Source organism: Chironomus tepperi, unplaced genomic scaffold (genome assembly GCF_022539635.2).
Source record: "Chironomus tepperi strain 1889 unplaced genomic scaffold, CSIRO-AGI_Ctep_v1 contig_196, whole genome shotgun sequence".
NCBI classification, from domain to species: Eukaryota; Metazoa; Arthropoda; class Insecta; order Diptera; family Chironomidae; genus Chironomus; species Chironomus tepperi.
Window position 1 is genome coordinate 775,430 of NW_027226318.1, and position 24,407 is coordinate 799,836.

At 32.7% G+C, this 24,407-nt stretch overlaps 8 protein-coding genes across 9 annotated transcripts; 5 read left to right on the top strand and 3 right to left on the bottom strand.

The window, feature by feature from the left end:
• Positions 1-36: 36 nt before the first annotated feature.
• On the bottom strand, positions 37-1,806 carry LOC139089970 (mucin-2-like). The gene is made up of 4 exons (XM_070639636.1): positions 1,503-1,806; positions 1,372-1,446; positions 519-1,313; positions 37-465 (listed from the first exon to the last, which is right to left on the bottom strand). The coding sequence occupies exons 1-4, from the start codon at positions 1,804-1,806 to the stop codon at positions 47-49; spliced, it is 1,593 nt and encodes a 530-aa protein (XP_070495737.1). The 3' UTR covers positions 37-46.
• Positions 1,807-2,240: 434 nt separating this feature from the next.
• Positions 2,241-2,846, bottom strand: LOC139089971 (uncharacterized). Its single transcript, XM_070639637.1, has one exon. It carries the CDS (start codon positions 2,844-2,846, stop codon positions 2,241-2,243), a length of 606 nt encoding a protein of 201 aa, XP_070495738.1.
• An 814-nt stretch (positions 2,847-3,660) lies between these two features.
• LOC139089825 (protein maternal effect lethal 26-like) lies at positions 3,661-4,495 on the top strand. Its single transcript, XM_070639448.1, has 2 exons — positions 3,661-4,008; positions 4,075-4,495. Exons 1-2 carry the CDS (start codon positions 3,900-3,902, stop codon positions 4,422-4,424), a joined length of 459 nt encoding a protein of 152 aa, XP_070495549.1. The 5' UTR covers positions 3,661-3,899; the 3' UTR covers positions 4,425-4,495.
• On the bottom strand, positions 4,440-6,167 carry LOC139089824 (uncharacterized protein F54F2.9). The gene is made up of 2 exons (XM_070639447.1): positions 5,639-6,167; positions 4,440-5,580 (listed from the first exon to the last, which is right to left on the bottom strand). The coding sequence occupies exons 1-2, from the start codon at positions 6,104-6,106 to the stop codon at positions 4,513-4,515; spliced, it is 1,536 nt and encodes a 511-aa protein (XP_070495548.1). The 5' UTR covers positions 6,107-6,167; the 3' UTR covers positions 4,440-4,512.
• A 329-nt stretch (positions 6,168-6,496) lies between these two features.
• LOC139090010 (putative mediator of RNA polymerase II transcription subunit 29) lies at positions 6,497-16,071 on the top strand. 2 transcript variants are annotated; one of them, XM_070639678.1, is made up of 4 exons: positions 6,497-7,081; positions 11,587-11,750; positions 11,828-12,029; positions 12,122-16,071. In XM_070639678.1, exons 1-4 carry the CDS (start codon positions 7,016-7,018, stop codon positions 13,772-13,774), a joined length of 2,085 nt encoding a protein of 694 aa, XP_070495779.1. In that variant the 5' UTR covers positions 6,497-7,015; the 3' UTR covers positions 13,775-16,071. The 2 variants fall into 2 exon arrangements, with proteins under 2 accessions (XP_070495779.1, XP_070495780.1); XM_070639679.1 differs by having other exon boundaries at positions 6,497-6,651.
• A 757-nt stretch (positions 16,072-16,828) lies between these two features.
• LOC139089879 (uncharacterized) lies at positions 16,829-18,558 on the top strand. Its single transcript, XM_070639512.1, has 4 exons — positions 16,829-17,659; positions 17,756-17,788; positions 17,850-18,022; positions 18,158-18,558. Exons 1-4 carry the CDS (start codon positions 16,862-16,864, stop codon positions 18,447-18,449), a joined length of 1,296 nt encoding a protein of 431 aa, XP_070495613.1. The 5' UTR covers positions 16,829-16,861; the 3' UTR covers positions 18,450-18,558.
• Positions 18,559-18,657: 99 nt separating this feature from the next.
• Positions 18,658-22,209, top strand: LOC139089972 (uncharacterized). The gene is made up of 7 exons (XM_070639638.1): positions 18,658-19,506; positions 19,566-19,601; positions 19,654-19,826; positions 19,896-20,180; positions 20,718-21,531; positions 21,587-21,622; positions 21,682-22,209. Exons 1-7 carry the CDS (start codon positions 18,691-18,693, stop codon positions 22,144-22,146), a joined length of 2,625 nt encoding a protein of 874 aa, XP_070495739.1. The 5' UTR covers positions 18,658-18,690; the 3' UTR covers positions 22,147-22,209.
• A 518-nt stretch (positions 22,210-22,727) lies between these two features.
• Positions 22,728-24,385, top strand: LOC139089881 (uncharacterized). The gene is made up of 4 exons (XM_070639514.1): positions 22,728-23,644; positions 23,709-23,744; positions 23,809-23,981; positions 24,038-24,385. The coding sequence occupies exons 1-4, from the start codon at positions 22,859-22,861 to the stop codon at positions 24,315-24,317; spliced, it is 1,275 nt and encodes a 424-aa protein (XP_070495615.1). The 5' UTR covers positions 22,728-22,858; the 3' UTR covers positions 24,318-24,385.
• Positions 24,386-24,407: the final 22 nt, after the last annotated feature.

Below are 24,407 nucleotides of genomic sequence, written 5' to 3' on the forward strand. Positions count from 1 at the left end.
AAGTGATTATTTTATAGAAATAATTATAGTCATCTACATATAAAAATTAATATTCACACCAAAAGGTTGAATGGAAGGAATTACAATCCTTTTCAGTAAACTTTGCTGCTCCAGACACAAAAACTATCCCTAAGCATAATCCTGGAACGGGAGCTTTGACCAATCCATACCAATTATTAGAAGTATAATTCCATACACGATGTGGATCAACAACATACCATTCTGTGGATGTTGTAGTATACTCAGCAATTCCATTTATCCAATGAAATTCATTGTTGACTGCAAAAACTTTAAAAAAATTAAACATGGAAATTTCCTTGTAATATGTGTTGATTTCAAATAAACGGTAGCCAAGTGTCACACATTTCGCTTCAGCTTCATACCATGTCAGTGATTCATTGATGTAGCATAACTTTATAAGGGCAATTCCATTTGCGTATAGAATCGTTCGATCATCGCAAGGATCTACAAAGAATGTTATCAATGTTTAGTAATGTTTTATGAATGTTTTAACAAACCTTTGATTGGTGCTTTTGTTGTTGTTGCTACAGTTGATAATGTTTGCGTTGTGGTTGGGGTTGTAGACTCAGTTTTCAACGTTGTTGATTCAGTTTTTATGGTTGTTGGCACTGTTTGCGTTGTAATTGGGGTTGTAGTCTCAGTTTTTGTCGTTGTTGGTACAGTTTGCGTTGTAATTGGGGTTGTTGTCTCAGTTTTTGTCGTTGTTGGTACAGTTTGCGTTGTGATTGGGGTTGTTGTCTCAGTTTTTATGGTTGTTGGTACTGTTTGCGTTGTAATTGGGGTTGTAGTCTCAGTTTTTGTCGTTGTTGGTACAGTTTGCGTTGTAATTGGGGTTGTTGTCTCAGTTTTAGTCGTTGTTGGTACAGTTTGCGTTGTAATTGGGGTTGTTGTCTCAGTTTTTATGGTTGTTGGTACTGTTTGCGTTGTAATTGGGGTTGTAGTCTCAGTTTTTGTGCTTGTTGGTACTGTTTGCGTTGTAATTGGGGTTGTAGTCTCAGTTTTTGTGGTTGTTGGTACCGTTTGCGTTGTAATTGGGGTTGTAGTCTCAGTTTTTGTGGTTGTAGGCTCTGGTTGCGTTGTAATTGGGGTTGTAGTCTCAGTTTTTGTCGTTGTTGGCTCTGGTTGTGTTGTTATTGGGGTTGTAGACTCAGTTTGTAAAGTTGTTGATTCAGTTGTTGCGTCAGTTTGCGATATTGTCGGTTCAGTTACAGATGCCGTTGATTGAACTGTTGTAATGAAAAAAGGAATCGTAACAGCTTGAGAGTTCTTTTGAGGACTCAAAGTAGTGGTTGCTAAAAATTGAAAACAAAAAATTAATCTAATGAAATTTAAGAATTTCTCCAATTTTACAGGATGTTGTAGAAGATTCAGTTGATACAGAGGTAGTTGTTGAGAAAGAAGTGCTTCTTTCAGGAATAGTTGTGGCTACAAAAACCCATATTATAAAATTTCAAATAATCATAATTACATCAAAAGCTTACTTGAATTAAAATTCATTCCTATAGTAGTAGTTACGGGAGTCATTGGAGGTGTTAGAAAATGTCCGTGCAAAGCATACCAGAGATTGTGGCTATGTTGATTATATTGTTGATGGTGATACGCCAGATGTTCATAATTTTGCATTAATCTTGAAGTTAATCGTTCTCTCACACGATGGATGAGAGGTGCACGTGTTGTAAAAATTGTATAATCCAGTTGCCGATCATTTCTGGTTCCAGCTGTTACATTATCATTCAAGAATAATGCAAGAAATGCCAGCAGGAAAAAATATTTCAACACTTTCATTTTTTGACTGTCACTTCTCAAGATTTTAGGATATACTACTTAAAAATATAAAGCATCAGTCTTTTTATAGTCCCAAAAAAGCCCATAAAGGAGAATTCCCATAAAAATTTTATTAGCCTGTTACACCGTGCTTTCTTAAGAACATCAACAAGAATGACCTACCAGAACAGTATATTCACCTTGTATTTTAAGAGATATTACGTCTTTTCGGTGTAAATCTTGAATATAAATAGATTTACAGGCAGGTTTACAGGATTAGTCAAAAAGGTCGGATGAGATAGACAAATTGTTTATTATAGATGCTGTTTAATGCGTAAGGGCAAAATAGCTAAATATTTAGAATGTTTAATAAAATACAACACATTGTAAACCTTAATCAAATTCCTAAAGATAATCAATAAAAAATCCCCTTTTTGAGGTTCTTTCGAGAAATTTTAATCACTTTTTGTTGGTTTTATTACGGTGGTTGATGTGGAAGTGATACTTTTTGTAACCGTTGGTTGAGTTGATGAAGTTTCACAAGATTCATTTTCTGTTGAATTATTCGTTGAATCTGTGGACTCTCGGGATGTCGTAGTTCGTGTTGAAGGTGTGGAATGTGTAACTGAAGTCATTGATTTAGTCACATCTCTTGTAGACGAGGTTGGCTGAGTAAAAGATGTTGTCGATGTTTGAGTATCTGTGCTTGTAGACGAAGTTGGCTGAGTAACAGAACTTGTCGACGTTTGAGTATCTGAGCTTGTAGACGAAGTTGATTGAGTAGCAGAACTTGTCGACGTTTGAGTATCTGAGCTTGTAGACGAAGCTGACTGAGTAACAGAACTTGTCGACGTTTGAGTTTCTGAGCTTGTAGACGAAGCTGACTGAGTAGCAGAACTTGTCGATGTTTGAGTATCTGAGCTTGTAGACGAAGCTGACTGAGTAGCAGAACTTGTCGATGTTTGAGTATCTGAGCTTGTAGACGAAGATGGTTGATTGACAGAACTTGTTGATGTTTGAGACATTGAACTAGTAGTTGGCTCTATGCCAGTATTGGTCATTGATCGAGTTTCATAAGAAGACGTTGAACTTGATTTGGAAAGAGAACTCATAAAATTCTGTGATGAGTAAGGTGAGGAACTCCCTATTGAGATTGGCTTTGAGGGTTTTGCTTTAAAAAACAGTAAAATAGTAAGCAATGCTATAATATCATCGTAATGAACAACTTACTTGTCCAAATTTTGGGTTTTGTGTAGAGATGATAAAGCAATACATTCCAATTGTTATGATAATTTTGAGTATGACTGTAAAGTTCATAATTTTGTGGAATACGAGTCATCTTATCCTTTATTCGTTGGAAAATCGGGTTAACAGTAGCGAAGTTCAAATAGTAAATTTTCCTGTCAGTTCTGAATTCAGAATTGGTCAAATCTGCTTCCAAACAAAGCAATAAGAATGAAGATAATAAAATATATTTCAGTCTGTCCATTGCTGACTATTAATTACCAAAATTTCGAGAATAACTGCTTCCAAAATTAATTTGCCAGCCTTTTTATAGGCATCAGAACCTTCAAAATGTTGCAAAAGAACAAATAACTCAATTAACGATGCACTAAAATTCTTCCATATGCATACACATGGTCGTAAAGGATCATTACATTATTTTTGTAGCTTTTATCTCCTCAAGCTCACTTTTAAGAGAGAACAAAATAAAGAGAGGAAGCTTTTCTCAAAGAGAGAGAAAATAGACACGTTTATGGAAAAGCAGCACACACTTGAGTGTATATGTAGGTGTAAACAAGTTGAGTAAATCAGCTGTAGTCCACACTTACAACAACAAGAACCTTCTTACTCACGCTATGTGAGAGTGATCAAACAAAATTTATAAACACATTTCTGATAATTCTCATCGACTGTTCTTTCACTTATTTATGGAAAAAGCATTGAGCTCATTTTTGTCATTTCAGTGTTTGTAAGCAGTTGATCGACACGACAATTGATCAGGTAGATCAATCTTAAAAAAGTTTATTACTTTATTATTGCGGCTCTAAAAAAATCGTTAGTTTGTTAAGTGCACCTGATAAGCGTGGACCAAAAGAATTTTGTTTTTCATCATGACTGACTCATCGCCTTTCGAAAAATTCTCATCATTTACTGACCTCTGTGATTTTACATTCATTGTAAATGGAAAAGCATTTCGAGTTCATCGCATCGTGTTTGCTGGTAAGTTTGTTGATTTTGTTTCCTGAGAAATTTGACATTTTTAATCAAAATATTTTTTATATGTAGCACAAAGTCCTATATTTGCTAAAATCATCACAAACAATCAAAATGAGGCTGTGATTGAGGACATCAAGGAGGACATTTTTGAAGAAGTCGTCAAATACATGTACTCGGGAAATGTTCACGTGACTGATAAGAATGAAAGGAAACTATTAATTGCTGGAGAAAAGTTTGAACTGAAGGAGCTAACAGCAGCAGTTCAATTATATAGAAACTGTCGAATGGAACCGATGAAGGCCAAAGAACTCGAACAATTAAAAATTAAATTTGACGAAGCTAAGTACCTGTATAAAATGACAAAGGATCGTTACTCGACAAGAAATCCTTTCTCTCAACTTCCTGGTCGATATTATTAGAGATGCACAAAGACATTCTTTTACTCATGTTTTAATTTTCTGAATAATAAATTGTGACATTTTAAGCAATAGTAAAAATAAATTCAATTTAATCACTTATATCTTCTTCATCAGTATAATCATCAGCATAGTAGTCAACATTCTTCTTTTTCTCCTTTCTTTTATTCTTCTTTTTACCTCCAGTTTGGGCATTTTGTGCTGGTTCCTCCTCCTCCACATCATCAATATTCTGTTGCTCTTCTACAATATTTTCCTTTTCTTTTTCTTCTAATTCTTGCACTTCTTTGTCTTTTGCTTCCTTTTGTTTCTTTACTAATTCAACCAAATATTTATAGCGTGTCTGACATTCTTCTTTTGTTTTACCTGGCACGCTATTGGCAATTTTCGACCACCTGTCTTCATTACCGCGTTTTGGATATTTTTGAATTGCTGCTTCGAGTGCTTTCTGTTGTTCTTGTGTCCAGCTTTTCTCGGAGCTTTGTGCGTCTGCCGATACTGCTGTTGATTTACTTTTGACTTTCTTTGACAACTCTTTGTTGATATTTTCTACAATTTTTTCAGTTTCTCCTGGTGTATGATAGGCATTGTCTTTCAATTTGTAAGCCATGAATGTGACTTCGCTGACATTTCTTCCCATAGATTCTGCAATTATCTCCCATCGATCTGTAGTTCCACCTGGATATTTTTTCGTTAATCTAACTAACTCTGTAAGATCTTCGTCAGTCCAGAGACCTCCGCTGATTGGAATCTTTCTAATTTCTTCCATTCCTGGTCGTCTTGAAATTATTGTTGCGGAATATGCTGCTAATTCTTCATCAGTCTTTTCTATTAATTTTGCTTCCTGTTCCTTACGTCTTCTTAAACCTTCCTTTCGCTCAATCTTTTCACGTTGCTTCTCAGCTTCTAATTTTTTCATTAGTTCCTCTTCTTCTTTTTCGCGTTTCTTTTTGTCCAATTCCTTTTTCAATTCCTCAGATATTACATTGACTGATCCTTTAATGGCTGATGGAGCTCCAACTATCATACGATATATACCAATTGGAATTTGGAATGGCAATGTATTTTTGACACTCGGTCTAGGTATTTCATTCAGCAGCATATTAACATCCACATTTGCCCTCCGTACTTTCTTAGATTTTGACTCAAATAGTGATTCCTATAAGAAAATTCTTTATTATTGCAAAATACTATTTTATTAAACATTCATGACTTACCATCGTGTATTTTTTCTCAAGATAGACTCCCCAAGAAATGATATATTGAGATACAGTAATAATGAGGAACAATAGTGTGGCACCTTCAGCAAGTCCCATTTTTCTTGCCTTTCGGTAATAATAAACAGCTGATCGCCAATTCGGCATACCATTCTTAAGTACATTGTCATACTTTTCACGTTTTACTGGATCTTTTAAAATTTCATATATAGAGACTATATTTCTGAATACTTCGTTTGCATCTTCTGCACTATTTTTATCTGGATGCATAGTCACAGATAAGTTCCTAAATGCTCGTTTAATATCAGATAATTTAGCATCTTGACTAATTCCAAATAGTGTGTAAAAATTCTGATTTTTAACTGCATCGACTACATCAAAAACTTCTAAATCTTCGTTGTCCCATGCTTGTACGGGTGATATTATGTAGAATGTAATCAACAATGTACTAAGAAATATTATTTTCATCTTGGAACGATGATTAACATTTAAAAATATTAAATTCTAAAAATTAATGTTGATTGTGTTGGCAAAATTTTATTTACTTTCTAATTTTTTTAAAAGGGCGAATTTTTGAATATTTTTTGACCGTTAAAATGTTTTGAGAATTTTTAAATTTCAAAGCCAACTTTGAATTAAAATTTAATTTAAAGTTAATTATTTCTTAGTATCAATCAATTTCTATTCGATTCCATAGTAATTACAGTGACAGAGTAGATTTACATGGGCAAATAAAAAATTTATGTCAAGAATTCTTCATAAAAGTATACTTTACAAGGACATGTGAAATCTATACGCAAGCGCCAATCATAAAAAGGAAAACAAAAAAGGATTTTCCAAAAATCAGAAAGAGAGAAAGGAAAGGAAAAGTTTCGCAAGTAGAATAAAATATTTAAAAAGTTATGAAAATTAATAATTTGTGGTGAGGAAAATCCCATAAAATTTATCAGATACCATGATATGATCGAAAGTAAATGGAAAACCAGCAGTTTTCGGTGGATAATAGTGAAAGTGTAACGTTTTTGTTCCATCTATAATTGACTGTGTATAAAAAAAGTGGAAAAAGGACTTTGCATAATTTCAAAAAAATATTTAAAATATAATAAGGCATTTTAGTGAACATTTATCTCAAAAATCGTGCATTATTTGATCATGGAAATTTGTTTTATCGTGCAATAACTCATTATCATATTATCCTCCGCGGAGTGAAAAGATTAGAAAAGAATTTAAAATTAAAAAATAGTTCATTTCTGGATCTCTTTCATGTTTCGGTCGGAAGAGATAAATCGAATAAAATACATATACATAAGGACAAACGTCATCATATAGAATCATGCCAAAATTTCATCTTGAATTCACATCACTAATTTTTAGAAAATGTTCGCAATGGAACACCTGATTTGGATTTACTCTAGTTTGCTCGCTGCCCTTACAATCAATCTAGTGAGAATGCCCATAACTTTATCCATAGTTCTTTATAATTTTTTTCATTTCATTTTTTTGACGTAGAAAAAGGAAAAATGTTTATTCCTAGAATGTAGCACTTGATTTTTTTATATATTTTATAGAAGTAGGGAAAATCAATTTTACCAATTTCTTATACATGCATTCAATAGTAGTTGTTGTTGTTGCTGTATATCATACATTTTTATTTGAATACCTAACACAATTCAATCATGAAATTTTCATGAAAACATCTTTTGTGCCTTTTTTTGAAGGATATGAAGATGTCTCATCACAATTCAGTTTATTAAACAAACAATTCTATACGGCATATCCTTGTTGAATGAAACGCATTTAATTCCCATAATAAAATCAACATCATATATCTCTCTTAATCCCTACGTTATTCATGAGAATATGATTACATGTTCTTAGTGCTGCATAAATTTTCGATGAAAAATTATCCGTGTAACCCACAAAACCTTGAGCTCGAAATAGTTGGTCAAGGTGATGATGAAATATGAACAGTACAGACAAATGGACACAATAATTAGAACATGATGTATTTTTATTATTATACAGAACATAGAAAGAAGGTTGAAGAAGATATTATTCATACCTTTCCATTACTTTTTCTTTGTCTGCTTACTTTCGTATTTTCTTTTATCTATTTATCCTGAATGTATCATAAATAAAATGAAATTTTTTTCGGAGTTGCTACACGATGTGTCAGATCTAATGGATTGAGTTTGTTTATCACTACAATTGAATTTGTTTGTAGATTAAACAATTGTTCAGGGTGTGTCAGGTGGAAATATGGTAACATTTTTGTCAAGGAAATACTTGAGTATAGACCGAGTTTTTGCAATGATTTCATTTATTTATATAATAAAGTTGAGGCAATCTATCAAGCAGAACTCGAAGTTGATTTGGTTCAAGTAGACTTGACTTGATTTAGACTGAGTTGACTTACTTGATTTTGTATTGATTCAAGTCAGTTTGATTTTCATAAAGGCAAATCTTTTGTAATTCGACTCAAGTTGACTTGATATTTGATGAGTCAAGTTGATTCGATATTTTGAGTCAAGTTGACTTGACATTTTTAATCAAGTAGACTCCGAGTCAACTTGATATTATGTTAATCAAGTCGATTCCGAGTCAACTTGATATTTTTGAATCAAGTCAATTCCGAATCAACTTGACAATTTTGTATCAAGTCAATTCCGAGTCAATCAATTTGAGTAGATTCAAGAAAAACCGAGTCATCTAGACTTCAACCTCCGCACAACAGCAGAATGTACATTGTACACCTGTGAACAAACATTTCCCACATTTCTGGTTTTTCCAGCTGTAGAAAATTCCATAATTAATGAAAATTTATTTGAATGGATTTTCCCTGTACAGAAATCAGTTGGCATACACAAAACTCAATAACAACATCCATCCTCCATAGATACAGAAATCTGAAACCTCAAACAATGACAAAATAAATCTTTCATAACAAGTTCATTAAAAACTCTATGAAAAAATCAATTGATTAATATCCCAAGAGACAACTCTGACATAATCATCTCTATCTTTTGTATCGAACGGAACTAAGATAGAACTGTCAAAAACGTGTAGCAGCATTCGAATTTAATCATTTTCTTCTCATTCTACATTTCCGATACTTGTGTCTTCCGTGTTTACGATGAAATCATTATAGAAATGAGAAACTAATTCGTGTGTGTGGGTGGAATTACATTATGTACGTACCATCGTGCCTGTCATCTCTTGTACCATTTCTATTCACAATATATTTTAATTCTTTTCCACCCCTCTATTGACATATAAACAAAAAAATAAGAGAGTAGGTAGATTATTATTGCTAGATAATGATATAATCTCCAATGCACAGCATAAAGCACATCAAGTGAAATGAATTGAAAGGAAAATTGCAAACAAATTTTCATAGAATTTTTCTCTATTCATCATCATTTTCCATTCTCACTGTCTATTCCATGCGTCCTATTCCGTCCTACGAGAACATTAAATAAATTTCTATTCAAATAAGCAGCAGGCAATCACAAGGGGAACATAGATCGTCAGAAAATAAATATGACGAAAATTGTTAAAATTAATTCCACGACAGTTTTTCTTCTGCTTCTGTTGTTTGAGCAGCAAAAAAAATTTTCAATTGCTATATTCCCTTCCGTCATTTTTTATTCCTGCCTTTTCAATTCATTTTTATTTGCTCCTCTTTTGCAATGAGCAATTTTTAAGCATGAACATTACTGAAATGAAATGAATGAAAAGTTTTTTCGTTTTAATTTGGGGCATAACTTAGCATTACTGCCTTGTTGGCTAACTGACTGTCTGGTTGGGGGAATAGGTGGTTTTGTTTATATTGTGGCTTTTTGAAACAGAGTAGACATTTTGGGATATTGACATGTGTCTGACTTTGAAGCTGATCAAATGTCAAGTGCTTTTTTTATCTGTTAAATACACCTCTAGCGACCGATGTATATGTCGAGATGCATATGTCGAAAGGAAGATTAAATGCCTGTTTGTATAATATTTCATATATGATGGCAGCTTCACATTTGGGTTAGGGATGGAAAGGTTAACAACCGGCCATTTTCAAATGTAGTTTGTACTAGCAAAGCAGCATAATAGGCATTTGCCAAAGCAGCAGTAAGGCTTAAATTGCCGAGTGGCTTGACAAGAGTCCTAAAATCTTTGACATTCTTTATACATGAAGATACGAGTTCAAATCTTACTAGAAACTAGATTTCTTATTTAATATAAAGAATGTTGTTAAGAAAGCTCTTGCCGGACGAGTAGCATAGATAGACACAGAGTTAGAAATAGACATACAGTCTACAGTCTCTACATTGCTATCATACAGAATATTCAGTAAGAAGAATCTACTTTTAGTTGAGTAAATACGCCATAGTTACTCAAATCCAATGTTCTATTGACTTTTAAACTACTTCTTTATAGACAACTAGTAATTTTTTTTTTCAACAGCTACCTTCAAACGATAATAAACCTGAAAAATTCGTATCGTTCAACTAAAAATAACTTTTTTTTTTCACTTACGAGGAAGAATAATTTTACTATGAAATAATACGTGACTATAGCGTAATAAAGAAGAGTAAGGAAGGAGGAAAAAAAAATATTTTTATAGTTTACCATAAGCTTTTACTGCATTCTTTTCTCCTTGATTTCTTCTTATTCTTAGAGCTTCTGTCATATATTATAGAGCTTTATGTATTCTTGTACAAAACTCAAATTGACCCTTGCTATAATTAGGAGAAGATATTCATAGGCGTTTATGTGCTAGTTACTAAATTAAGTGGAAAATGTCTTGAATGTTCTTTTGTTCCATGATTTTGCAATAAAAAGATAAAGGCAGTGCTTGATGATCTATAAAAAGATTGCTGAACTTTTTTTTTTGTATTTGATTCTGCCAATTATTCACACAGAAAATCATCAGAAGTTTGGCAAAGTTCATTTATTTATCTGATATTACGCAGTAATATCCTTTCGTTTGCCTCTTTTACTGTGTAGAAGGTTGTTTGTAAATGATGTCCATCAAAGGAAATTGGTAGGAAATCAGGAATTTTGAGATTTCTAAGACGTCGGGTCATGTTTTAATTATATTCATGTCTATGCTACTTTTAAACTTGTTTAATTTGTGTAAAATCTGTTATACCGTATCCTATAGACCAGTAGTAGGCCTTGGTGGTAATTTCGATTGAAACCGCACACGACATACAGTTTAAGACATTTGCAAAGACTTTTTGGAACCACACAGGTTGTCCACCGTATCCTTTAGACCAAGAGTCTAAACTTGAATCCAAATCACTTGCCCCAAATTTAATACATCAATAAAATGATTTGATGTCACAGATGAACGACCCCATCCAAATAAAATAAAGGAAACTTTTTGCTGTTATATCATTTTGAGTGCCTCGTAGGAAGTCATGAAAAATTTAGTAGCGTATATATTCAATTGAAACTTTTTGATGATAACAAAATATCTTATTCATGCCAAATATCCCAAGATAAAAAATGCTAAAGTTCAAATTTGGTGGAAAACTTCCATAACTTATGCCTACACACACACACACATGTATAGTTTAAATATTTTTTATTGAAATTTTGTCGCCTCGAAATGTAATGCGCTGAAAATCTGTTACATAAAAATTTACATAACTCTTCTCTATCATCATATTCGCATATTATGTATGATGTCTCAGAATATGTTTGCATGAACAGTGTTTTAAATGTCATTAGACTTTATTATGAAGACAATCTTTGTTTTTTGATGCTTGCTTTACGTAAATTTAACATAAATATGAAATTAGGAATAAGGAAAAAGGCAAAAAAATCAAAATTAAATTTCTCTTCGAGCATATTTTCCTTCATCCTGCTTATGTCCGTTCACCACTGTTTCCTAAAGCAATTTTTTGTTTTGTATTGTTTGGTCTAATAAGAAATAAATTACTTGTCATATCTAGGTCTCAGCTCGTTTTTGTGAGAACGGAAATCATCGCTGTTTGCCACCAAAAGAATGTTGTGCACAAGGATGTTGTTACCTTTTTTCACCGCCTAGTGCACCACGTCCACAACAACCGGCAGATCATGTACTAAATCTTTTCTTCATTAATCATTGGTATTTTTGGTGAGTAATTAAAAATTTATTTAATGTCGAGTCACGGCTTATGTTTATGACATGTTTTTTTATATTGATTTCTGCAGGCTATTCCTTTTTGCTATTGTTATAGCACTTTTATTGATATGTTCATTGTGGAAGAAACGACATACATTATTCTGTACAGGATGGAGTACATCATCAAATCATCGAACACCATCTGAGGGTGATTCTGCGGGGTCATGTTATGCACCGCCGCATTATTCTAGATGTAGTTCATTTTATCATGCTCCTCCTCCTTACAATGAGGTAACGATGATTTATTATAGCTTTTTGCACTTGCAAAAGTGCCAAAATATTTTTAACCATAACTGACATTTCATTTATTTATGTTGTTAAAGGTCACATCGAAACCCGACTTGTATCCATTAGTATTCAGCTATACAAACGATGGATCAAAAAATGGCGGCAGTAATGGAGCCGCAAATTATCTTATGGTGCAATATTTTCGAAATTATATAGTACGTCCAATTGGATCGTTGTCAGCAACAAGTACTATCGACTCGTTAAGTTCTAGCTTTATATGTACAGCAAATGAAGCAAATACAATGGTGCCACCACCATACTCGTCTGCAGCATCGCCTGATGATCTTTCGATTTCATTGCAAAACTATGCAATTCCTCGATCAGCATCTCAACAAGGCTATAATAATAATAACACGAATAATAATAATAATAATAATAATTTTAATAATATAAGCAGTCATAATAATAATAATAATAGTTCTAGTCATAATAATATCGGTAGTAATTTTAATATATCCAACGAGAATCAAATAGAATCGCAACTTTTAACTGGAAATGCAGCACACATGGCCAATCGACCAATGTCAGTTCCGAATACGACAATTAATTCACATTATCATTTTCGAGCATCGGAAAGTGCTAATTTCTCTCATTTATTTCAACTTAACGATCATAGTGACATTGAGAATCGAAATTATCGCATTCCAACATCGTCAAATTCAAATTCCACAATGACAACGACACATACATGCTCGGGATCGTCACGAAATCATAATATTAGTATATCGGATGATGATGACGATGAGGATGAAGAAATCTTCCATCAAGCAAGTGAAGGTGCATCGATTGGAAATATTGGTAATGATTCGGCCGGAAATCAAGCAAGTAGCATTTATCATTCGAATGATACAATGCTCTCATTGTCGGCAGCAATGATAGATAAGATAGCTTATAGTAAACAAACAAATGATCACACAAAGCTCGATATGATTCAAAAGCAATTGGAAAAATGTTGTGAATTGATACAGCAACAGCAGCAACAAATTCAACAGACCCGATCACATTTTAATATTACGACTAGTTTTGATAGTGCATCGGAATCACCAATAAGTTGTGAAATAGCTAAGAAAATGAGTGAGAGTGCCATTATGGGATTAGGTTATATGAATTCTAATACAGGCTCGACAGTTTCGAGTCTAGCTAATTTAAATAGTCCTTCATCGCCGCCTCAAGCCACTAGTCCTACACAAGAGGTTAAAGATTTATTAGAGCAAATTAGGCAATTAAAGGATAGAACATTCTCTGATGAGGAACTGAATATTAATTTAGAAAAGAAAAATAATAATGTAAAGCTTGAAAATCAACCGAGGCCTGGACCATCGACTGAAATTTCGTTTAGTAATACGATAATTAGACCTACGATAGCCACGACAAACAATATGATTAAGAGACCCACATCCCTTAGCAATAAACGTCGATTCTTTAATATGAAAAATCGTTCTGTTTACATTCCAATTTCCTGTAATCCTCTATCGTCGCCGAATGGACTGAATACGAAACTACGTAGTCCACTATCTGGCACTGCCAGTGTTTTCTTAAATAAATCACGTGGAAGTAATAAATATAAAAATGGATACTCAAAATCAGCTCCAACAACTCCTGGAACATTTCCTGAGAATTGTGATAATAGTCCGTTGTTAGATGAACATGATGAGGATGCAGAAACGGAAGCTGATCAAAACTGTTGATAGTGATTATTTCAAGAAATTCGATATAGAAGAAAAAAACATTTTTATATGACTTAACTTTTAGCAAAAAAATAATAATAATAATATTGATGATAGCAACAGCTTTAAAATGTAGCTTGAAGGAAAATATTGTTACGAATGAAATCTTAAAGAAAAGTAGATAGCTGATCATGTTTAGTATGAGCAGTGAATCGTTTAACGTAACACAAAATAAATTTGGCTGTTCAAAAATAAATCGAAAATGAATATTAAGGGAAGTTAGGAACGACGAACATAATAAAGAATAACTAATAATTTGGAATGGTATCATGAGATTTACTGGCTGTTTGACATGGATATGATATCTAGGATGCAACGATATTACATTTTTAGGTATTGAGGAAGCAGTTTCCTTCAAAAAGGAATGAAAGAACTAACATAAAATCTTAAGAAATTCTGTATGCTAACAAAAGAACCAGAAACTATCTATAAAGATAAATATTTTTTCACGAAACGCCTGAATGGACTTTTAAAGCCAATACAAACAAGCTTAAGCAATAATTCTTAAAAATTTCACAACTTCTATTTCCTTAGATGCTTCAAAAAGCAAGTAAAACATCCAATAGCTTAAACAAAAGCTTTTTCAAACATTTTCTAAATAACCTTTAGAATAAGGAATGGATATCCTTGAGCAGTCAGTAAATTTTATGATATCTTGTCACACGACAACTTACTACATTCAACAAACAAACGATTTGTAATTTAAAATATTGACGATAAATTTTTGTAAATCTTTTTGTGCGTTTAAATAAGAAGATGAAAAAAAGAAAATAATTTTTTTAAATTAATTCCTTAGCGTAGATCAAGCATAATAAAGTATATATATTTTTTTGCTAAATTAATTGATGATTTCTAAACGTAGTGTAGTTCAAAAGTGCGTATTTTCTGAAGATTCAGTTATTTTTGTAAGGTTAATTTTTAAATTTCGCAAATAATTTAAGTCAAAGATTTATTTTTAATGATATTCTGATATATTTTGATGATTTCAAATGTGATTAAGGGAGAAGACATGGGAGATGAGGAAGGACAATGAATGATTTAACGGTAAGGTTTGAGGATATTTCATAAATCTGTGGCAAAAAAATAAAACTGAGAGTATGAGCCAGTGGTGGGCAGCCTGTGTGCCGCCAAGAGTTTTTGGAAATACCATGAACCGTATACCGTGTAAGGTTTCAGTCTAGGGTAATCACTAAGGTGTGCCACAAAAATAAAAGATTGCCAACCACTAATATAAGCTCTTTTATCTTTTCGAAGCTTTCTCAGAAGGGATTCTTTTAAAAATTACAATTTTTTCATAAACTGAACCTCCTAAATTGTGTATTCCATAATATTATAAAGCCTCAAGATCCATCGCGAGAATATATTGCCATGGACGTAACCAGGGTGTATTTAAGAGGTTTAAAATTAAAATTTGGATGGAAATTAAATATTTGGAACATTCTGTCCTCAAGCCATTATGGAAATCATCCATATCCTTAACAGCAGCTCCCATTTCTTGTGTGTATAGATGCAATTTACGTTTCGCACAAGCCACAATAATTTAAATTAATTTCGCCGCATTAATACTAGTCATTATGATTTAATGAATTCCGCAAAAGCAACAAAAGATCGTAAGATTAAATCGTGAAGCAAAGTATGAAGATGTAAAATTAAGGAATTTAAAAAAAAAGGATATTTGTAATAATTTTTATGAAAAGTGCCTAAAACACGAACTTACACTACCATACATTACACACGAGTTAATACAAGACAAAAAAATAATAAAAATTATTGCATGTTCATAGAAATATTTAAATGATTTATGGACATTACATACTAGAGGAACGATGAAAAGTGCAAGCAATAAATAACCTAAACGATCCCCCCCTTCATACTTTGTGTTACTTCAAGATTGTTAAGCCTGTACTGTATAACAACTATATTTAACATATATACACACATAATATAACCATCATTATTTTTAACAGCATTAAATTTACATAAAAATGTGTTCAAGGGTGCCGTAATGAAGTCCCTCTTGAGCCACTCATACACATTATTATTATTTTTTAAAATCCAATCTTTGCTCCTTCAGACTATGAGCGCTAAACTTTTGCGTTTAAAACAGATTTAATGTAATTTTTCTAGTTCACCTAGGACTTTTCTTTCTCTTATGACATAAAAAACAAAGGATATTAAAAAAGTTGAATGAAAAAGCATTTTTTTTTTTGAGAAAAACTTAGTTATTAAAAATTGCATGAAACATGATATGATGTGTAAAAAATGATGAAAAACTATGATTAGATAAAAAAATGAAGAAATAAAATGCGAGGAATTTGAAATTGTTTGTGTTTTTCCTAGGTATTGCAATATACTATGTGATGGATATTTTAGTGTTTCAGGCAGAGTTGGGAATTGGCAAAAGACCGCCAAAATCATCATCCATTGGTGTGAACGACCCCTAATTGGTCACCGATTTCAACAAGTCAAGTTGGCTTTTCCATCAAAAATCCAAAGTCTACTTTGTGTTCTGCAAATTAGTGTAATGTTTTGCAAATTGTAATCAAACCCTAGTTCTACCAAGAGTTGTTTACAGATTCTCGGTACGCTACCTAACTTGGCCAAAGAGTGCTCTTGCATTAGCAGATTTGCTAACATTATACTCAGCACCGCAGGGTTCTCAACTTCAAAGATTAGACAACTATCTAATCTTTATCAAAATCTGAACTTTCTTTAAAAACACAACTTTCTTAAGTTCCGAAACTTTTCAAATCATTGAACTTCCGTTACACTAGATATGAGTAGCAATACCCTAACTTTAACTGTAGTGAATCTCGTAAACACAAACATAATTTGATGAATTTGCACTGTTCTAAATAAATAAACTCAATAGCATCATCATGAGATCTTGTAAGTAATAAAAATTGAGTAATAAAGCTGATTATCAATGTTAGCTCAGACTTATTATATTTATCTCTTATCAAGTCGTAAACGATGACAAAATACATATATTTTGCTTCATTTTAAAGTTGAAATTTGAACCATTCACAAGCAAGACAAAGCGGAATCATGAGTAATTCGAGAAGAGATTCAAATTTACCAAATGAATTGTACGGAAAGACATTGATGGAATATCTTCAAAATAATTTGGAGAAGCCACTAGATAACTACGAATTAAAGTATGGATATGGATCCTGTAAAGGTGATAACTATTTAGGGATAATATACAGAGTAGAAGTCATTGATATTGAGGAAAACAAAACAGTAACAAGCTTAATCATCAAGCTATCGCCAGAAAATAAATCAAGACGATCCATTACTGATACTCATACATGCTTCTTACGTGAAATAAATTTCTATGAGCACATCTATCCGATTTATGAGAAATTTCAAAAAGACAAAGGTATTGATGTTGAAAAGGACGGATTTCATCATGCACCGCACTGCTTTAAGACACTAGCTGAAGAACCCTACGAAGGACTATATTTTGAAGATCTAAAAGCTAATGGATTTGAAATGTTTGATCGATTAAAGGAAGTTACAAAAGAGCACGTTCTTCTAGTCATGCAGACCCTCGCAAAAATGCATGCAATATTTTTCTGCATCAAGGATCAAAATCCAAAAGAAATTGAACCTTACCAGAATGTTTCAGACCATTTTGTCAAGCAATGTGAACAAGAAAATTCCCCAGTCAGAGCATGGTTTGAATCATGTAAGCAACAAGCTTTAGAAATGATAAATAAGAAGGAATGTAACGATGTAACTGAGAAGATTAAATCCATTTACAAGGACGAACTTTACAATTTATATAAAGAATGTATTAATATTGATGACTCGGAACCTTATGCTGTATTGTGTCATGGTGATGTAAGTTGATATTTTCTCATTTTATTCTGAATTGGAGCTTAAGGATGTTTTTTTTACATTTTATATTCTCAAACATACAATGTATCTTCTTTTTAGTGCTGGAATAATAATATTATGTACCATAATGAGGTAATAATGCTTTAATTAAAATAATTCTAGAAATAAGATGATTACTTTTGGTATTTTATAGAATGGAGTTCCAACCGACCTTCGTCTGCTAGACTTTCAAATCATGCGTCATGCTTCTCCAGTAACAGACTTAATGTATTACATCTTTAGCAACACTAGTAAAGCACTTCGAGATAAGTTTTATCAAGAATTTTTGGATACCTACTACAGCTCCTTATCGAGTTTTATTATAAGGTAAATTTTGGGTTTATATGCTATTTGAGAATGACGTCCATAACAATTTAAATAGCTTCTGAGTGTAACGCAGAAGATATAGACGTCATTCCTGCAAAATATCAAATACCTTTTTGTACATAATTTATTTTATAGACTCGGATCAGACCCCAACAAGCTTTATCCACATGAAATATTCAACGACCATTTAAAAAAGTTTGGAAAATTCGGTCTTTACATTTCCACAATTGTCCTTCCTATATTCACAACTGACGTTAATGATATGCCTGATATGGATGAAGTTTCAGAAAAGCTTGTCAAATCCAGAAGCACAGGAGAAGAATTCGAACCAAGTGTGACCAACTACACATCATCAAAAACGTATGATGCATATAGTGAAAGAATGATGGATGTATGTGTTGATATGTACAATTTGGGATACATTTGAAGACCGCATTAGTTTACAAAATTCGTTTATTTATCCATACTGATAAAATTTAAAGAAACAGTAATGCAACATTCATAAATAAAGCTATTGGCGTGTTTATACACAGAAATTGCATGTTTCATTGTTTGATTCTTAGGAAATAATTGCTTTTGAGTAAATTTTAAAGGGGAGAATATCCAAAAACACTCAGTCTGTCGTTGTTGTTCAATTCAAGCACATTTAATCTATTGAAAATTGCAAAATGAGTCATAAAAGTGACACATTGCTTACTGTGGATGAAAATTTCAAAAAATTACCTAATAAAGTATACGAGGACAATTTAAAGGAATTATTTAAGGAAATTCTAAATTTATCAAGTGATGAATATGAAATTAGATACAGTGAAGGATCTTCTAAAGGAGATAACTACATTGGAGTTATTTATCGTGCCGAAATCATCAAAAAGAATGCTTTAAAAATGTCAATAATCATCAAATTGCCACCAAGCAATCCAACAAGACGCGAAGAATTTTTCCTCCACAGAAGTTTCGTCCACGAAGCTGATTTTTATGAAAATCTATTTCCAATGTATAAAAAGTTTCAGAAACAAAAGGGAATTACTGTCGAAAATGACGGATTTCATCAGGTTCCACTGTGTTATAAATCTTTAACTGCCGAATCATTTGAAGGACTCTACTTTGAGGACTTAAAAGTTAAAAGATTTGAAGTGTTTGATAGAAACAAGGAACTGACAAAAGAACACGTCATGCTTGTCATGGAAGTGTTAGCAAAAATGCACGCAATATTTTATTGTATGAAGGATCAAGAACCTGACTTGATTGATGTCTACCGAAAGAGGAATGACTATTTTATTATGAGATGCGAACGAAAAGGATCACTAATGAAATCTTGGTATGAAGACTCAAGAGATCAAGCATTAGAAGTAGTTGAAAAATGCGGAAATACAGAACTGATTAAGAAGGTCCAAAAGTTATTGTCGAATGATATTTTATCATTGTTTAAAAGTTGCTTAAATCTCGACATGACTGAACCATACGCAACACTATGTCACGGCGATGTAATTTAATATCTAAATTCTAAACATTCAAAAGTATTTCATTATTGCTCTATTTCCAGTGTTGGAACAACAACTTGATGTACCGATACGATAAGGTATGAAATTTAAAACCTTTATTACAACCTGTTTATATCCCTCAGTTTTTAGAACGGATGTCCGATTGATATACGTTTCCTGGATTTTCAAATAATGCGATATGCATCACCGGTCTGTGATTTGATGTATTATATTTTTAGCAACACGACTAAGTCACTGAGAGATAAGCATTATCAGGAATTCATAAATTTTTATTACGATTCATTGTCACGTTTTATTGACAGGTATGTAAATGCTTGCCAAATTTGTATTATTCAAGGTTGGAACTGAACTAATCAATATTCTATTGACAGACTTGGTTCTAAGCCTGAAAAGCTCTTTCCACGTCATGCATTTGACGATCATCTAAAGAAATTTGGTAAATTCGGATTTATAATGGGAGTTCTTGTGCTTCCTGTCTTTACAAGTGATGTGGATGATGTTCCAGATATGGATGAGTTTGTATCAAACCACAACGAAGTGGAATCAATTATTAAATGCGAGACCAAATCAAAAGGAGTTTGCTATGTTACACCAAAAACCTATCCAATTTATGCTGAACGATTGCTGGGAGTTTGTGAAGATTTATGTGATTTCGGGTACATTTAGGAATTCATCAATTTATTATGAATTGTAATGGATATAAGTGGACGTGCCTTTTCTCACAATAAAAAATAAAAATCGCATCTACTTTTTAAATGCTTTTGAGATTATCTTTGTTTTATTGACAACTCGCGTGCTTTCATACGCGATAAATGCTATCTCGTTTTTTAATTGCTGCTTAAACTTGTGAGATAAGCATGTGGCATCAAATGTGACTGTAATAAAATGACATTTAATATTCACTTGTTGCAATATGTACTTCTGCAACTGGAAGTTATTTTAAGAGGAAATCTACTTAAAATATGACATAGATAAGTGCCAAAACCAAAAATATTTGGGAATCAAATAAGATTCTTAAAATCATCATTCTAAATATGAAGTTCAACTCCTTCCGTATATGGAGAGAAATAATAAATTTTGATGTGAAGTACGGCGTCATAGATAAGATTGTATATGAAATATTTTCATTGATTTAATCTAAATATTCAGTTGCTCACAGTATTTCAAAGAGTCCGCATCAAATCAGAATAAAGTTCCTGCGCGATGACTACCGAAATTAATAAAAGTTCATTGCCAAATAAAGTTTATGAGAAGGCTGTCGATGAAATTATCGAGAACAACTTAGAAAAGTCAAGAGATGAATACAAAATAATTTGTAGTGCTGGATCTGCTAATGGTGATGGATATGTTGGTGAAATGTACAGAATTAGAGTAATCGACAAGGAAACAAATGAAGACAAGCTAAATTTGATTGCTAAAGTTCCACCAGAGAATCCAGTTCGTCGTGATCAAATGTTCGTAAAAGCTAATACAATATTCGGACGGGAATCTGACTTCTATGACAATGTATATCCAACATACAAGAAGTTTCAGGAAGACAAAGGAATCGACGTTGCAAAAGACGGTTTTTATCAAGTTCCGATTTGCTTTAAAACATTAACTGAGGAACCTTATGAAGGACTTTTCATGGAAGATTTAAAAGCAAGTGGATTTGATATGTTCGATCTTCGTAAGGACTTAACTAAAGATCACGTCTTCCTTGTCATGAAAGCTCTTGCAAAAATGCACGCAATATTCTACAGCATTAAAGATCAGAATCCAGAATGGATTGAGAAATATCGAGAACAAGTTGATCTGTTTGTCTTAATGACAGAAAACGACCGATCTCCAATGGATCCCTGGTTTGAAAGCATGAAAAAGCAAGCACTTAAAGTCATCAATGAAAGCGAAAATACTGAAATGGTTGACAAGATCAACAATTTGTTGAACAATAAATTTAACAAATTAATCGAAAATTGTTTTGACCGTGAAAAAACTGAGCCATACGCGACGTTATGTCATGGAGACGTAAGTATTTTTTATTGAAAAATATAGAATAGAAGTAAATTATCTTTTTTTGCAGTGTTGGAACAACAACATGCTTTTCCGATTTGATGATGTATGTATGACTTGCTATTAATATGATTAATATGTACTAATGATCACTTTTAATAACAGAACGAAACGCCGGTTGACCTTCGTTTTCTAGACTTTCAAGTTATTCGATATGCATCTCCAGTTTGCGATTTAGTTTACTACATATTCTGCGGTACAACTAAGGAATTAAGAGACGAGTACTATCAAGATTTCCTGAATGTATACTACGAGGAACTAACATCCTTTATAAGAAGATTAGGTTCCGACCCAGAGAAGCTTTTCCCACGAGAAGCTTTTGAACATCATTTAAAACTTTTTGGACATTTTGGATTGTTGATGTCCTTAATGACACTTCCAATATTCACAAGTGACACAAAGGAAGCACCTAACATGGATGAATTAGCTGAACAGTTCGTCAAAATGGGAGAATCAAAGGATGAAATTGATGAGAATGCCTTTCATTTCACAAAAATAAGGAATCAAGACAGATATTCAGCTAGAATTCTTGGAGTTTGTAATGATATGGTTGAGTTTGGTTATGTATGATACTAATTGATGTCTAATTAGCTAATAAAATGTTCGTAAACGATGTTTTTATTAAAATAGAAATGAATATTGAGTCATAACTCCGATAAGCTCAATTTTAGAGTAATTAGGAACAAACAATCTAAATTTATATACAAAAATGAATAATCAAGAAGTTAAGAAATATGTCAATATTCATCAGCTGACAGACTTTAATCTTCTAGCCGGCATCCCACAAATCTTCTTATCAACAGTAGTAAAAACTGACTCGTGCCTTAAAAGGAAAGTTAAATAAAAAAGATTAATCTGCCTTATGATAACGATAACTGAGCATTTTTATTGCTTAATTGCAAAAGTGGCTTTTATAGGGGATGAAGCTTAGATTAAAAATGTCATTGATCAGACCTGCTAATCGAATACTTGAAGTCTGTTACGACATGCACAATTTGGAATCATAAAAAAGTTCCCAACCCCTTCAACCCATTCCCGAAAATTACAAAACATTATGAAATACTAAGTATATAGGTGAGCACGAGAGTAAAATCGAGCATTGACCTTGTGAAACATGTGCTCATGTAAGAAGATATTCTCAAACATATAAATACACTCAAAAAATTCTCTCCGAAATTGATAAGTCGTGAACAGAAAAAATGAGAATGTAATTAGTTTTGCGTGATATATAAAGCATTACAAAAGTGTGATTTTGACTCAGGAAATTAAGTTAAATTAAAGTATGGAAGACACTGCCTTAAAATTCCCAAACGAAATTTATGATAAAGCTTTAGAAGAAGTTGTCAGCAAGCATTTGAATTTATCTAAAGGAGAATATGAAGCTAGATTCAAAGAAGGATCATCAAAAGGTGACAATTACAATGGAATCATTTATCGAGTAGAAATAGTAAAGGACGAGGAAGTAAAGATGAGTATTATTGTGAAACTTCCACCAGACAATACAGCAAGACGTGAAGAGTTCTTAATTCATAAAAGCTTCTTCCAAGAAGCTGACTTTTATGACAATATCTATCCAATGTACAAAAAGTTCCAGGAGGAAAGAGGAATTGATGTCCAGAAAGATGGATTCTTCGAAGTTCCAGTTTGTTACAAAACATTATCAGAAGATCCTCTCGAAGGATTATTTTTTGGTGATCTTAAAGTCACTGGATTCTCAATGTTTGATCGAAAGAAGGATCTAACAAAAGATCACATATTTCTAGTTATTGAGGCTCTTGCCAAGATGCACGCAACTTACTTCTCCATCAAAGATCAAAAACCAGAGCTGGTTGAAAAGTATAAAGATATTGAGGACTACATCCTCCAACAATGTCGTCGCAAAGAAGCTGCCATGAAAATATTCAACGAAAAGATGAAGAATCAAGCTCTTGATGTACTTAAATACTGCAAAAATGAGGAGCTAGTCAAGCGTGTGAAAGAAGTATTGAGTCCAGAGTTGCATTTTTTATTAGAAGAAGGCAACGACGTGCAAGCTGCTGAACCGTACGCGATTTTGTGTCATGGTGATGTACGTTAAAATGATTGTTGTAAATTTTTATGGCTTATTACCTAGTTTTTTTCCTATTACGCAGTGCTGGATGAACAATGTCATGTATCAATATGACGAGGTAAGCTTTAATGGATTTTTAGGTTATGCCTTGAAAACTCATAACATTTATAACCTCAATTTAGAACGGAACTCCAATCGAATGTCGACTACTTGACCATACAATCATGCGATATGCTTCCCCCATTACAGACTTAGTTTATCTTTTATTTTCAAGTACAACGAAAAGTTTGCGAGATAAACACTACAACGAATTCATGAATGTGTACTATGATAAGTTATCAGACTTCATGCAACGGTGAGTTTGATATTTTTTTGAATGACTTTACAAATTTACTCAATTGCTGTTCACAGATTGGGTTCTGATCCAGCGACTGTTTTCCCACGAGATGTATTTGAAAGTCACTTAAAGCAGTTCGGCAAGTTTGGACTTGCTATGGCAATAATCTTAGTTCCAATGGTAACAAGTGATGCCGATGATGCTCCAGAAATTGATGATGTTGCTGATGCCTTTAAAGATAACAAGGAGCAATCAGGTGACGTGATGAATTTTACAACAGAAAAGACTTTAAAAGTCTACGAACAAAGAATGATGGGAATATTTGAAGATATGTACAATTATGGTTATATATGAAGGAACCGCAAATTTTAATGTAATCATAATAAGCACGCGTAATAACAGCAATAAAGATTATTCTACCTCATGACAAAAAAATAAATTATT

Bases quoted from the DNA above. Each gene is read 5' to 3' on its own strand.
- LOC139089881 (XM_070639514.1), top strand. From the start codon at position 22,859: ATGGAAGACACTGCCTTAAAATTCCCAAACGAAATTTATGATAAAGCT. The intron at 23,745-23,808 runs GTAAGCTTTAAT...ACCTCAATTTAG, and splicing joins TCATGTATCAATATGACGAG to AACGGAACTCCAATCGAATG. The intron at 23,982-24,037 runs GTGAGTTTGATA...TGCTGTTCACAG, and splicing joins TTATCAGACTTCATGCAACG to ATTGGGTTCTGATCCAGCGA.
- LOC139089825 (XM_070639448.1), top strand. From the start codon at position 3,900: ATGACTGACTCATCGCCTTTCGAAAAATTCTCATCATTTACTGACCTC. The intron at 4,009-4,074 runs GTAAGTTTGTTG...TTTTATATGTAG, and splicing joins TCATCGCATCGTGTTTGCTG to CACAAAGTCCTATATTTGCT.
- LOC139089971 (XM_070639637.1), bottom strand. From the start codon at position 2,846: ATGACCAATACTGGCATAGAGCCAACTACTAGTTCAATGTCTCAAACA.
- LOC139089972 (XM_070639638.1), top strand. From the start codon at position 18,691: ATGAGTCATAAAAGTGACACATTGCTTACTGTGGATGAAAATTTCAAA. The intron at 19,507-19,565 runs GTAATTTAATAT...CTCTATTTCCAG, and splicing joins CAACACTATGTCACGGCGAT to TGTTGGAACAACAACTTGAT. The intron at 20,181-20,717 runs GTACATTTAGGA...ATCAGAATAAAG, and splicing joins GAAGATTTATGTGATTTCGG to TTCCTGCGCGATGACTACCG.
- LOC139089824 (XM_070639447.1), bottom strand. From the start codon at position 6,106: ATGAAAATAATATTTCTTAGTACATTGTTGATTACATTCTACATAATA. The intron at 5,581-5,638 runs GTAAGTCATGAA...ATTTTCTTATAG, and splicing joins TTGAGAAAAAATACACGATG to GAATCACTATTTGAGTCAAA.
- LOC139090010 (XM_070639678.1), top strand. From the start codon at position 7,016: ATGTTCGCAATGGAACACCTGATTTGGATTTACTCTAGTTTGCTCGCT. The intron at 7,082-11,586 runs GTGAGAATGCCC...TGTCATATCTAG, and splicing joins CTGCCCTTACAATCAATCTA to GTCTCAGCTCGTTTTTGTGA. The intron at 11,751-11,827 runs GTGAGTAATTAA...TGATTTCTGCAG, and splicing joins ATTAATCATTGGTATTTTTG to GCTATTCCTTTTTGCTATTG.
- LOC139089879 (XM_070639512.1), top strand. From the start codon at position 16,862: ATGAGTAATTCGAGAAGAGATTCAAATTTACCAAATGAATTGTACGGA. The intron at 17,660-17,755 runs GTAAGTTGATAT...TCTTCTTTTTAG, and splicing joins CTGTATTGTGTCATGGTGAT to TGCTGGAATAATAATATTAT. The intron at 18,023-18,157 runs GTAAATTTTGGG...TTTATTTTATAG, and splicing joins TTATCGAGTTTTATTATAAG to ACTCGGATCAGACCCCAACA.
- LOC139089970 (XM_070639636.1), bottom strand. From the start codon at position 1,806: ATGAAAGTGTTGAAATATTTTTTCCTGCTGGCATTTCTTGCATTATTC. The intron at 1,314-1,371 runs GTAAAATTGGAG...TTCAATTTTTAG, and splicing joins TGAATCTTCTACAACATCCT to CAACCACTACTTTGAGTCCT. The intron at 466-518 runs GTTTGTTAAAAC...CATTCTTTGTAG, and splicing joins AACAAAAGCACCAATCAAAG to ATCCTTGCGATGATCGAACG.